Source organism: Chenopodium quinoa, unplaced genomic scaffold, assembly GCF_001683475.1.
Source record: "Chenopodium quinoa cultivar QQ74 unplaced genomic scaffold, ASM168347v1, whole genome shotgun sequence".
NCBI lineage: Eukaryota > Viridiplantae > Streptophyta > Magnoliopsida > Caryophyllales > Amaranthaceae > Chenopodium > Chenopodium quinoa.
This window is the reverse complement of record NW_018744878.1, coordinates 4997510-5012232: the sequence shown is the minus strand read 5'-3', so window position 1 is coordinate 5012232 and position 14723 is coordinate 4997510. Positions and strand designations below refer to the sequence as shown.

The following is a 14723-nucleotide window of genomic DNA, read 5'->3' as shown; positions in this document are numbered from 1 at the left end:
AAATTAAATAAAAAGTTATATACATATAAAATAAAGGAGTACTTATTATAAAAGTATATATCAAAGCGAATCTAACGAAAGTCAATATTCATATCAAATTTTCCGATTAATAAACAGCGTAGAAGCATACGGATACAAAATACTACTGTACTGTACTACTGTGGTTTACTCTAAACAAAATACAGAGTACTTCAAAAAACTACAGAGTACTTTTAAAAGACAAAGAAAAAAAAAAAAAAGGGACCAACTTCAATCATTTTTAACGTTGACCAAAGAGGATAGAATTTGAGAAACGCAGCTTTGAATTCAATTGAATGTCTTAAAAATTCCCTAATTAATCATGAACAAAATTAAGTCATTGCTTCCGATTTTAGCTCTGCTTTTGATTTTCCAAACATGCGATTCATCTCAACAATATCCAGAAGAAATTAGGTCTGTAATCAACCGTTTAGATTCTCAACGATCATCTCCAACAATCCAGGAAAATGCAGCTAAATCCCTTCTTCAGAGATTGTTGCCTTCTCACTCTTCCTCCTTCATTTTCAACATCATTTCAAAGGTATCATCTTTTTTTAGCTATTTATTTTCTGGGTTTGATTTGCATGTATTTTCTACTTTAAGGGTTTTGACTATCATTGTCTTTTAATTCTTTATCATTTTGTTAGCTTTATTAATATTTTTTTTATTGAAGTTAAAGGGTATATTAGTTTGAATGGGTGTTTTGCATTATGTCAAGTTTTTTATTTGATTATAAATTTGTGGGTTTTGTAGGTTTGGATTTTGGTGCTTGTTGTTTTAGATTGTTTTCTTTAATCAAATGTATATTTTGAGGTTTTATTGTTGATATTTATAAGTTTGTTCAATCTCATGACCAATGTACCGGAGAATTTGGTTCGAAATTTGTGTATCATCCCTCGAATGTGCTGTGTCCTTTGCATCTTCTTTGATGCCTTACCATTTTTGGATAACTTGGTTTTGTTGTGCCTAATTTTCCTGACAAGAAATTAGAGAAGGGTGACTAGCTCTCTTATGTGAACTTGCAAGAGCAAGTTAAGTTGTTCTTCTTAACTAGAACTAGGTCGCGGGTTTACTGTTGCCATGTTTTTTAAGCAGCGCTTTGTCATGAGCACCAATGGCTGCTTTTCTAATTGTGATTGTCACCAATCAATGTCATTAGTGGATGACAAATAATTACTCTGACTTCTTTGATTAAGTTGCTATGCCTTAGAGAACATACATTGCTCATTGACAATCATAAGAAGTTTTATCTTTGTATTTGACGGTCTGACAGGATTGCATACTCTTTCACTGGAACCTATAATCCATGAGATTTGTGTGTGCTTGGAATGCAAAAGGCTTTCTAAGCAGTCTGGTTGTCTATATACATGTGTGACTAAAGTCGCCTGCATTTACCTAAATTTTGTTGCCATCATATAGTGCTTCACAAATCACAACTAGTGTGAGGATTGCAATATTGCTGAAACACATATTTTGCTTACAAAATCTTATTTTCCTGTAGTAGGATGTTTGTGGTGGAGACAGTTGCTTTAGGATTGAAAACTACAACAAATCAAGCAGGCATGGCCCGCAGATAGTGTAAGTAAAACGTAATTATTGCTGTTAAATGTCACATCACAATTGTTAGCTACCCTGTCATCCTTCTCCCTTTTTATCTCTTGGCATGACATCTGAATGTGCTTATTCATCTTACAGGATAAAGGGTACCACCGCTGTGGAAATAGCCTCTGGCCTTCACTGGTACTTGAAGTATTTGTGTGGTGCACATATTTCATGGGAGAAGACTGGAGGTGTTCAGATGGCTTCTATCCCGGATACGGGATCACTTCCTTTTGTAAAAGATGGGGGCTTGGTCATGAAACGTCCAGTTCCTTGGAATTACTATCAAAATGTTGTTACTTCAAGTTGTGAGTGTTATTCTTCTACCCATGGCTTTTATCTCCTTGTTTATTTCTGCAGTTGTTTTCCTCAATATATATTTGCTACCTCTGTTTCACATTTTTTTGCAACTTTGAAGGGTGCACGGACTCCTAGGCAAAATTTGTTTGTGAGTGTAAGATAGAGAGAGAAAAATAGGAATGCATGTGATGAAGAGAGAGATAGAGAGAAATGACAACCTAAAAAGGAAAGAAAACATTAGTTGCAAATAATGTGTAGCATCCATTTTTGGCAAAAGTTGCAAAAAAATGAAACGGAGGTAGTAGTTTTGTTTGCATGCCAATGGTACAAATTTATAACAAGAACTTGCTTATTATTAAGGGTGGAAGGTAAATTTCGTTTTTTTTTATTTGGATCTTATTCTGCCACATTCTAAAAAGATAACAAGTATCCTGCAAATAGCTGGGGATGCATTTTAGCTTATTGCCTATTAGCGCATTCTAAAAAGACAACAAATGTCCTTTAAATAGCTGTGGATGCATTTTAGCTAATTGCCTTTTACTAATAGTGGAAGTCTCACACTAAGTCTATAAGTAGCAGGGAATTATTGAACCTCAAAGGATTGTATGCAGTGTTAAAGTGATTGGTTGGTTGACATTGTTAACTGAGACAATACTCACAAACTCACAATACCTTAATTATAGCCTGTTTCTAGGCTTCTCAAAGTCTAAATGATAATGCTCCTAATTTTATCTCATACTCTCTCTCATTTTTTGTATCATCTGCACTGTTACTGTCTCTCATTTTCAGTTTTCCACTTTTACCTTCTTCAATCTTTTCATTTGTATTGCTTAAGTTGGCATTCTGGATTTGTAGATTCCTTTGTCTGGTGGGATTGGCAAAGATGGGAAAAAGAAATTGACTGGATGGCTCTTCAAGGTATCAACTTACCTTTAGCTTTTACTGGGCAAGAAGCTATTTGGCAGAAAGTCTTTGCAGTGAGTATTGGCAGTATTCTCCTAGCGCATTTAACTTACTGCATCATGTTAAGCTTTCATTTGAAGTTGTGCGTACATGTGAATACCTGATGGTCAAAGACCATAAGCAAGCCAACTTGTAAGGGAATGTTGCATAGCTACCTAAGGTAGCCAACAATTTAACTTAATTGTATATCTTTATACCTATGTAAGTTAACTCATTGGTAGGTTGAGGACTTGAGAATTGACTTTCACAATTTCACTGCCAAGATCCTTCACTACCAACATACGAATCACATAGCTAAACTCCAATGAGCTATGCATCAAATTGATTATTGGACTAGGAATGTTGAAACTGTTTTAAGTATTTGAAACGCCTTATTTCTAGCAATTCAAAAAATGTGAATCATTATAGATTCTTGTAGAGAATCAAATTCAAACACAGTAGTACATAACTGTAATAGTAGTTGTTTATACCTATTTTTACTTTTGTGGTTGCAGGACTTCATTGTTAGTAAAGATGACCTGAATGATTTCTTTGGTGGACCTGCATTCCTTGCATGGGCACGCATGGGAAACCTACACGGGTCAGTACATAATTATAAATTATTGCAATATTTTCCTTTACCTCTATGCATATCAAGTATAAAGAAGTGCTCACTGCAGCCTTGTTACATAGATTGCTAATGTTTTGTTCAGGTTAAGTATAACCTTCCTTGAGAATGCACTACATCTACATATGTAACTATATATTAGTACTCTTACATTATTGTTTGAAGGTTTCTGTTTGAAATCTGGTTCATCTATCAATTATTTCAGTTTTTTGCTCATCTTAATAGGATCATAGGATAGCTTTTTTATTTTCTTTTTTCATTTTATGTGTGAGATGTAGCATAATGGTCTATGACTACATTTTGTGCTATCAATGGACTGCTACTTCAGACCCTCTCTCTCTCTCTAAGTTATCCTCACAGAATAACCAAAAAGAAAAGTTATTACAATTTATTTGAATCTCCCCAGTAGAATAATCCTTAAAACCCCTTCCTGCCTTTCGGATAAAGATGCTAACAATCAAGTTACATAAATATTACTTGGAAGAACAACTAAATACAGGTATCAGATTAAGTTTGCTGTGAGGCTCTGGTTATATTCATCTGGTGCATCTTTATACCTAGCAGACTATAAGTTGATCTTGACCTTAATTATATTTTCTTAATGATTTAAGCTGCAGAATATGTATAATTTTGTATCAGCAAGATCCGATACATACATATCATTGTAATCTCTAACAGCCCGTTTTCTTATGATGCAACAGCTGGGGTGGACCATTATCACAAAATTGGTTAGATCATCAACTAGCCTTGCAGAAGCAGATATTATCCCGGATGTTGGAACTAGGAATGACCCCAGGTATGATTCAGCTAACCCCATATTTTGCCAGTCTATAATTTTTTAAAAAAAAAAATAATAAATTATTTACAATTGATAGATGTTTATTAAAGTATGTCTACTGTCAGATACAATTATGATTGCAGATTGATCCAATCACAATATTTTTTATTTCAGTCTTGCCTTCATTCTCTGGAAATGTACCTGCAGCACTGAGAAAAATCTATCCCTCATCAAATATAACAAGGCTGGGGAATTGGTATTCAATTCTCTTGCTCCTTCCCCAAATATCTCATGCAATATTTTAACTTTTAAGTGCTTCCTCTATTCTACCTTTGTTTTCAATAGTTCTACTTGCCCTTTTTCATCTACTTTTCTGAGTTACAGTCACTCCATTCCCTTATTGGAAATTTTATTTCATTTCAAAAAAAAAAAAAAATAGTTTCCTATCCCTCCTTGTGGGAACCTATTACATTTGACAAATCCTTTACTCTGTATCACTCTTATCCTAGTAGTAAAGTAACCCACATGTGTGGTCCCCCTTTTAATTTATCCTTGGTTTTTGTATCTGCAATAATTGAGTTTTTACTGCTACAGTACTAAGTAGATCTCTGGGAAGTAGAGGTAGTAATGATTTGCCTTCTGATTGTGTGGATATCTCAGTGAAGTACTTCGATAACTCCATGAGTGTTTAGTAGAGAATGTGTTTAATTAATGAATTGATTGTTTAGATCATAAAATCATGTCCTGTTCTTTTTTACAGGAATACAGTTAGTGGTGACCCCAGATGGTGCTGTACTTTTCTTTTAGATCCTTCTGATCCATTATTTGTTAAGCTGGGTGAGGCATTTATCAAGAAGCAGATTAAAGGTGAACTGCCTTTTTCTAACTTTATAAAATATCATTTGTTAGACATGCAGTGATGTTGATGATAGCATGCCATAACTTTCGTGTTTTGTTAATGTTTATAAACTTCTTGTAGATAGTATGTTTATGTGGGGGGAAAAATTATGAGGTCTCAAAATTACTTTTGAGAGACATACACACAAAGATCCCTGTGTTTTTAACAAATTACAAAGCCGTGCATGTTAAAACTGCTTAGAAAATCATTAGTATCCGAAAATGATAGAACTCATAGAATTTATAATAGATTAGAAACTAGAATTTCTCTTATGGTAGTATATTTTTGCATATTTGTGGGAAAAAAAGGTATGAAATCTTAGAAAAATAGAAAGGTACTTTAAGGGGGACGCACACATAAGGTCCTTGTGCTTATGCAACAGTCTACAAAGCCATATTTTTGTGGCCCAGAAGTGATTGGCAAACCTTGAAAAAGATGTAGAAGTTGCAAAACTGCTAGGGGATCACCCCCCTTTTAATGATCTGCCATGCCCATTATGAACTTTGGCAGAAATGCAATTTGGTGTTTGCGTTTAGCCCACACAAGGAGTTGTTGGTCTCTTATGTCCATGTATCTATGGGCCAGATTGAAGGATTATGAGAAGTAAGTGAAGGATCATATTGAAGCTGAGTTAGCTCAGAGGATTGACTGGATTACATAGGTTTTATTTCAATATTCGGTTCTAGCTGTACAATACATTTATACTACCAAAAACCTGATTAATTAAAATGCAATGAAAATGTTGTCTGGGAAGTTACAAAAACGGTTGATTACTTATTGGATGTTCACCCTTGGCTTGATCGGACAAATTTGATAAATGTGTACTTAATAACACTGCTGGAGAACATTCTTTCTGGGTTGATAGATGAGTACTTAATAGCACAGCTGAAGAACTGTCTCAATGTGTTTGTTTTATCAGTCATTGTTTTCGAATTTCAATTAAATGGTGAACTTATTAGTTTTATTATTTCTCCCTTTTACAGAATATGGAGATGTGACTGACATATACAACTGGTAAATGGACATTTAAATTTTGTAAGTCCAGTTTTTCCATGAATCACTTAGTAGTAGTCCACCTAGTCCTTAACGTTGTATGTGCAGACACTATACACTTGAGTTTTAGGTAGTTGCAATTTTGCATTACTCTCTTCTAAGTGTTATCTTGAATTATTGACGTTCCAAGATGTCTTTGCTACGTATGCTTTTTTTTTTTTTTATTGTGGAGTCCACAGGCTATTTATGGTCAAGAATCCATGCAACCCACGTGGTGGGTGTAAAATTGTATGTGATAAGTATTTTCTGTAAAATGTTTATTTAATCATGTTTGCTCTACGTTTATGATGGTTATAGTATACTAACAATCACACACACATAAATGCAATCAACACATTTCTTAATACTTAGATGGTTAGAGGATACATTGTTAGCCAACTCTTTTCATTCTTGAATGTTTTACTGCTGGTTTGTACTATGGAATTTTATCTTTGCTTTTTATTGACCTGACATGGACAGTGACACTTTCAATGAAAACTCTCCACCCACTGACGACCCAACTTATATATCATCACTTGGGGCTGCTGTTTATGAAGCTATGGTCAAAGGTGATAAGTATGCTGTGTGGCTTATGCAGGTAATATAATTACCCCCCTCCCCCAAGTCCCTACTTTTCTGGATGATATTGTATTGATTGCTGAAACTGGAGCAGATTTATAATGATGGACAAGGGTGTAAAGGCTTGAGTATTAAGCAACATATTCACATAATTAAATGCAGGAATAAGTTCATTATTTGATTGACTCCTCTTGGTAATGTTCAATCATCCATGATTTGTATCAACTAAAACATGAATCCCCCATTGTGTATCTGGAATCAATTGAGAAACGTTATTATAATTGTATTATTTACCCCCCACCCCCTCTTTTTTCCTATCTATTGTACATGGTAGGTTTTGCCTTCACATCCAATCAAGGAAAGACTGATGTTACGTGTTTTCTTTTGGGAAAGAAATTAGGAAATGGAGTTATTGATAGTTACCAATTCTATGGGCACTTGTCATTTGAGTATTTCATCATTTAGTCTTAGATTGATTGTATGTAAATTTCAACATCATCAAAGGCTTAGTTGTTAATAATATAATCCAATGTTTATTTCTTTGTAGGGATGGCTCTTCTATTCAGATTCGAAATTTTGGAAGCCACCTCAAATGGAAGTATGTTCTTGGCTCTTCTTTCTAGTTTTTAACCTCACAACCCTGATAAATTTTGGTTGTTGATAGTTTGATACCATTTTTTTTTCTTTTTTGCACTAGTCATTTTAGTTTTTTCTCAATATAAATGAGGTTGTTAGGCAGAACTAACCTACTCAGCCATGGGATCAGCCTTGGAAATTAGATCGGCCTCCCCCCCCCCCCCAAAAAAAAAAAAAAAAAGAAAAGTTTATGTACGTTATAAAGGTTAACTTTCATTCATTTATTATTGGATGATCAGTTATGAACTTTATGACTCAACTTGCACTATTGATCCTTAGCATATTGAATTCTTTGTTGTATAAAAAAAAAAAAAAAAAAATCATTCTTGATGTCTCCTCTGTGTGAAATTTGACACTTGCTTCTTTCCAATGTAGGCTCTCCTTCATTCTGTTCCCAAAGGGAAAATGGTAGTTCTTGATCTATTTGCTGAAGTTAAACCTGTATGGGAAACATCTTCTCAGTTCTATGGCACTCCTTATGTCTGGTAAATAAACTAATTTCAGTGGGCAAGTCGTTATTATCAATTAGACAATTAATCATAGTAATACTTGTACATTTGTTACCAGGTGCATGCTTCATAACTTTGGTGGAAATATTGAGATGTATGGTGTACTGGACTCTATATCTTCAGGGCCAATTGATGCTCGAACTAGTGAAAGTTCAACTATGGTACATTGTGATATGTTCGCATACATTCAGCTCTATGGATCAAGAACTGAAATTTTTATGTGTTCTGATAGTTTTTATCCTCATTAATGTTTCATTTAGGTAGGTGTTGGCATGTGCATGGAAGGTATTGAGCACAATCCAGTTGTTTATGAGCTCATGTCTGAGATGGCCTATCGAAATGAAAAACTTCAACTTGTGGTAAGTGAATAGATGTGATTATATGATTGATATGTACTTGCAGATATTGGGTGCACATGAATATTGATTACAGGATTGAATATAAATTGTGCAGAAAACCTATATATGACGATAATTGAAATCTTAGTTCAATTAGTGGTTTTTTTTTTCCCCTGAAGAACTTTTACTTTTAATCTCATTATAATACCCATGTTTGACATGTGAGACTTCTTACAGTTAACCCTGGTGTAGAAACTTTTTACCACATAATTAGAATTCTTGCATAAATAACAGGCACTTGAGGGCAAAACTTTCTAATTTTGGAAATCCATAAATGGAATACGACCTTGTCTTTCATGTTCCCACCAGCTCATCTCTGACAGAACTATATATGGACCCTTTATGTGAGTATGGTATAATATAAAACAAGCTAACAAGTGCATCCTGTTATGTCACTGGTATGAGTGGTATCCATCTCGCCAGGGCATTGTCAAATATTCCAAATTGTGTTTTTCTAACTGATTAATTCATATTGCCAACCCTCAATATCAATGCCTATAGCCCTAGATTCTCTTTTTAGCAGGATGTTGGAAATTATGAAACTTGACCAGTTGGGTTTCTGCTTTGCTTCCGATTTTTACTTTCTATTGTTGTCTTTGATTTTGGATTAATGTCCTGTTGCATGACCACCAGACCTAAAGACCTTCCCCGTCAGAGATTTTCTGAATTTGCTAAAAAAATGTAGTATTTATTAAAAGATTAGATTATGGATTGTTTTCTTATTTATTTTTAGGAAAATTTGTCAGAAAAAACCTTTTAAAGCACTCTTTTTGTTGGAAAAAACCTTTTAAATTTTTTTTGGCAATATAAAACCTTATTCTAAACTTTTTTTGTTGAAGACAACCAAAATCTCTAATTACCCTAAATATCCTCTAATATTCCCTAATTACCCTTTTAATTCTCAATTAATTAATTAAAAATTATATTAATTACAAAAAAAACATAAAACACCCAAACCCCCATCCCACCACTGACCAGCCACCCCCTCCCCTGCAACAGCCGTGGCGTCCAGAACTACCCCTCCCCTACCCCGCGCCGGCGCTGTTGATGCCACCCTTACCCCCGCTGTTACCCTCCCTCTTCCCCTTCCCCAATATTCCTCTCCTTTGGCCTTTGGACTGGGTTTGATATATATAAGTTTCCCTATTCTCCTTTTAACTCTTAATGATTGTCGTTGATTGCGGCAATGACGTTGGTGGAGGGCGGCGATGAGATGGATGAAAATGATGGCGGCAACACCTACAAAGATGAAGAAGAGAGAGATTACGAACGTGATAATAATTAAGACCAAAAGGATTGAGAGGAGTTTTGGGTTTGATTTTGTGACGGTTAAGGAGGAAGGGGGAGGGTGACGGCGGGGGTAAGGGCGGAATCGGCAGGCGCCGGCGCGGGGTAGGGGAGGGGGGGTTCTGGCCGCCGCGGCTGCTGTAGGGGAGGGGGTGGCTGATTGGTGGTGGGATGGGGGTTTGGGTGATTTATGTTTTTTGTAATTAATATAATTTTTAATTAATTAATTGAGAATTAAAAGGGTAATTAGAGAAAATTAGAGAATAATTAGGGTAATTAGAGATTTTGGTTGTCTTCAACAAAAAAAAATTAGAATCAGGTTTTTTTATTGCAAAAAAAAATTTAAAAGGTTTTTTCCAAAAAAAAAAAGTGTTTTAAAAGGTTTTTTCTGACAAATTTTCCATAATTTTACTTTTGCTCGAATTAAGGTTCTCACCTACCCTGAAAATGCTTGATTTGCAATTTTACTATGTTTCTTTACCCAGGACTGGATCAAAACTTATTCTCATAGGCGCTATGGCAAAGCTATTCATCAGCTAGATACAGCCTGGGAAATCCTTTATCACACCATTTACAATTGTACAGATGGAATTGCAGTAAGTTCTGTAACTTCTGTCCAGCTGATAGTATATGTGACTTTTTTCCTATTGATATATGTTGCTTCTTTACGCATCCTCATACTCCAATGACAGTTATACATCCCTTTAAGGTGGGTTTTACTCTCTTGCTGTATTATCATGTTTTTGTTCATACAAAAGTTGTTACTTTGACAAGGGGAGTGACCTCCATCAGAATTTTGAGAGACCCGGTAGGTCGTAGCTGAATATACAAATTAAAAGATTTGACAGTTTGAAAACAGCAAATTCTGATAGAGTGAGAAATATCTCAAGTATTTAGAGCTCCTCTCCCGTTTCCAGGTGATCATGGGATAAATTCTCATCACACGCCCTTGCGGCTCTCTAAACACCAAAATAAAATAAAAATAGCAGATTCAGTACAAGGGCAAAAAACTAATATGAAACCATGCATTATGTAAATACTTCCTCCATTTCAAATTAGCACGTTTTGACTTTTGACACTATTCACAAACTCTACTTTGACTAACTTTTGTAATTTATAGATAAATAATAACATAGTCATCATGTAAGATCTTGTTGGAATCCTCTTAATGTGTAATTTTCAATATATCAACTTTTTATAATTTTTTACTTATTAATAATTTGAGATATTTACAATTAATTTATGCATTGGGAAATGTGATAAAAGAAACATGTCATCTAATTTGAAACTGAGAATTTATTAAAGTAAGACAAAACTACTGCTAATACAATTTGCCTTGTATAATTTTTCGTCCATGGAGCTGAAAGAGTCATTACTGATATTGTTTTAATATTGGATTGAAATTGGAACAACCTTTTGTATTTATAGAGTGCTATAGACTGCACATGTCTTATAACTCTTACGCCCTTACCCTGCTTAGAGTCTCATTTGAGGAACTCGGGTATTCTTTATAATTCTTTTTTTTTTTAGCTTGTATGCAAATTCTTTTGCCTAAAAAAAGAGATAGAAATAACTCTCAAGTTATTCAGCGTGTTTAGATCAAATAAAATTGAAAAATCTTAATCTAATATGATACTAATATATTAATTAGCAGTTTATGAGATGAATTCAAACTCATTTTTACTCATTCAGTGTTTTGTTAATTTGTTTTCTTCGTTTTTGCAGGACCACAACAAGGATTATATTGTTGAGTTTCCTGACTGGGATCCTGTAAACAACACGGTACTGGGTGGAACAGAAAATTATCAGAATCACAATAGTTTCAACTCACACAGAAGCATGAGGCATATTTTTCTTAACTCAGGGCCTTCTCTGCCATCACCGCATTTGTGGTATCCAACTGAGGAAGTTATCAAGGCTTTACGTCTATTTCTTGATGCTGGGAAGGATCTTGTCGGAAGTTCTACTTATAGGTATGTTATCTTTCATTTGTGTGTGTGTGCTGGACTGTGGGGGGGGGGGGGGGAATTCTGTAACTTGTTCCTGGAAATCCAAGATGAAGATACCTTTGTTGCAGATGAAAGGTACAGCACAGCTAGTATAGCCTATGATGTTAAGTATCTATCTGTTTAATGCCAAGGGTTGAATCATCGACTAGATTTTATAGTACTCATATAAACTTGCTAATCGTGGAAGTTGAAATTTTATTTTATTTTTTTCATAGAAATTTATTTGGCAACATAAGATGCTTTTTCCCATCATAGCAATGTATATAATATTACTTGCATATTGCATTACATTTTAGACACATTTCCAAAATCACAGTAATACTTTCTTCGGTGATGTATTTGTATCTAAATGTGGCTAAATGATGCGTGGAGTATTGGAGTTGGTCCCATAGCTCTACTACATGCACTTTAACTTGCCTTTATTATGACAGGTATGATTTGGTTGATTTGACTCGGCAAGCACTTTCAAAGCTAGCAAATGATGCATATCTGAAAGCTGTGACTGCTTTTCAGCATAAAGATTTGAAGGCATTAGATTTACACAGCCAAAAGTTCATTCAGCTCATCAAAGACATCGAAAAAGTTCTTGCTTCTGATGAAAATTTTCTTTTAGGGACTTGGCTAGATAGTGCAAAAAGGTTGGCTTTAAATCCGAAGGAGATGAGGCAGGTCAGAAGTAGTTTTATCTAGTTTTTGTGCTTATTCACATTTTCTTGATATCAAAGTTTCCATGATGGTATCAATGCAAATTCACTTTTGCCGCAGTATGAATGGAATGCGAGGACTCAAATTACAATGTGGTTCGATACAACAGAAACCAATCAGAGCAAGCTTCATGATTATGGTAAATTGTGTCCCTAGTAACCCCCCGCCCCCCTTTATTTTCCCTTTTGATTCATTTGTTAGTTTGCCGTGGAGGACACAATTCCTTTGAGGCTGGGGAAGGAGGCTGGAGAACCCAACCTACCAGAAGCTCCAGCCCAAAGGCTCAAACCCCGTCAACCTCTAGGTTGGGGTGTGACCTTAAAAAGGATGAGCGAATTGTGCTCCCACATAACTCTTCTACAGTTGTAGTAGATATTGTATGTTTAATATTGTACTGCTTGGTGTGGGCTGTTATTCACCTCTTCTCCAACTGCTCTGTTCAGCAAACAAATTCTGGAGTGGGCTGCTGGAAGACTACTATCTTCCTCGTGCAACAACCTATTTCAATCATCTCAGGAAAGCCTTGCAAGATAATGAGGTCTTCAAGATTGATGTATGGAGAAGAGAGTGGATATCCTACTCAAATAAATGGCAGTCTGACACGAAGATATATCCTAAAAAACGTCGAGGTGATGCTCTTTCTATAGCATCTAGGATGTACGAAAAGTACTTCAGCTAGGACTTCCGATTTGGCTGAAAGTGTAATTTGCATGAAAAAACAATCAATCATTTCCACTTGATGGATGGAAGTAATAGAACATTATGTTACATAAGTTTTTCATAACTGTATTAATGTTTTTGGATTTATGAATAATCAATAAAGCTTGTAACATAACATTTGCAATAAATTACTCCGTACACTCTTGTCAGCACATATATATGAGGGAGCCCAAGTTTATCTGGATTTTTTACGAAACTAAGCCTTATTAGTAAACTATTTACGAATATAGACGCGTGGCCAAACTATTTACGAAACTGAGCTTCTGAGGTAAAACGCTGCCTCGGTCAGCGTTTTTCCTCATTTTTATTTATTTAATTTGTTTTGAATTATGTATTTTGTGAAATACAAAATAAAAAATAAAAAAAAAAACTGAAATACACAAAAACGCTGCCTCAGTCAGCGTTTTTGTGTTAGGCTATAACAGGCCTTAAGACGCTAACTGAGGCAGCGTTTCATTAATACTAGAAACACGCTGCCTCAATCAGCGGTTTTGTCTGGTATATTCTTCCAGGCAGACGCAACGCATTCACTCTTCCTCAAAACTAAAAACTCAAACTCACTCTTCCTCACGCAACGCATTCACTCTTCCTCAAAGCTCTGTCGTCGCCGTCGCTGCCGCCGCCGCCTGCTGCCTGCCACTGTCGCCGCCGCCTACTGCCTGCTGCCGCCGCGCCTCTCCTCTTCTTTATAATCACATTTTTGGTACTTCTCACTTATTTGTTTTTAAAATTTAAAAACCTAGGTTAGTTTGATAATTATATACTACATTGTTTTAATTTGATAATATTGTTGATTATTCTAAGTTAGTTTGATGTAAATTGATAATATGTTGATAATTCTAAGTTAGTTTGTTGTAATTTGATAATAGTTTAGTATAAAAGCCCTAAATTGATGTTAGTTTAGTAAGAAAGTTTATGATGAAATTGTGGAAATGTTTGATAAAATTGTTGAAAATGTTGATGAAATTGTTGATAATGTTGATGAAATTGTTGTTTTAATTTGATAAAGTAGCCTACATTGTTGTTTAATTACGAAAATTATGTTATGTAGAGTATGTTGGTTGTTATAGTGTGAATATGTTCGTTGTGTACTTTGTTTTGGTTGTTATGTGAATTTGAACAATGATGGTTAATTATGTTTACAGTGTGAATATCTTGGTTGTTATTGTGCGAATTGACGGAGATTGCATGCAATTAAGATGTGTTTTTGGTTGTTGTATAGAATATGGCTGCACAAAACGCAGCTTTGTTATGCCAATAGGGGGGTGAATTTGTGTCTGATGGACCGAATGTCCATTATAGTGGTGGAAATATGGAACCATTGCCACTTGGACCGGACATGACTTTCAACGATCTGATGAACAAGGTTCATAGAATTATTGGCTTAAAACCAATGAATGTACAACTTAACATTCAAATGAGGTTTGAGACTAATAACGCCAGACTTGCATACTCCCCCAAAGTCACATCCATTATGGAGAAAAACATTGCAAAGGCTAGATATCACAAAGTGGAAGCGTATAACCGTCGACTGCATATATATCAAGTTGAAACAAAGAGGGGAGATAGAATTGGTAGAAAAGGAGGCCATAGATATACTGTTAACTTTCAGTTAAGAACGTGCACATGCAATAAACCACGGATCTTCCACCTCCCATGTTCGCATGTTCTAGCAGTTTGTGTGA

General features: G+C 35.1%; 1 protein-coding gene across 3 annotated transcripts; it reads left to right on the top strand.

The window, feature by feature from the left end:
• The first annotated feature begins 127 nt into the window (after window positions 1-127).
• On the top strand, window positions 128-13266 carry LOC110705699 (alpha-N-acetylglucosaminidase-like). Of its 3 annotated transcripts, none has more exons than XM_021883608.1 (19): window positions 128-559; window positions 1523-1596; window positions 1714-1925; window positions 2773-2894; window positions 3375-3460; window positions 4189-4283; window positions 4440-4521; window positions 5026-5132; window positions 6147-6177; window positions 6676-6793; window positions 7322-7372; window positions 7786-7895; window positions 7978-8080; window positions 8180-8278; window positions 10090-10200; window positions 11330-11577; window positions 12045-12282; window positions 12379-12457; window positions 12762-13266. In XM_021883608.1, the coding sequence occupies exons 1-19, from the start codon at window positions 341-343 to the stop codon at window positions 12995-12997; spliced, it is 2421 nt and encodes an 806-aa protein (XP_021739300.1). In that variant the 5' UTR covers window positions 128-340; the 3' UTR covers window positions 12998-13266. The 3 variants fall into 3 exon arrangements, with proteins under 3 accessions (XP_021739300.1, XP_021739301.1, XP_021739302.1); XM_021883609.1 differs by having other exon boundaries at window positions 468-559; window positions 1520-1596; XM_021883610.1 differs by lacking the exon at window positions 128-559 and having other exon boundaries at window positions 2773-2835.
• The last annotated feature ends 1457 nt before the right edge of the window (window positions 13267-14723 follow it).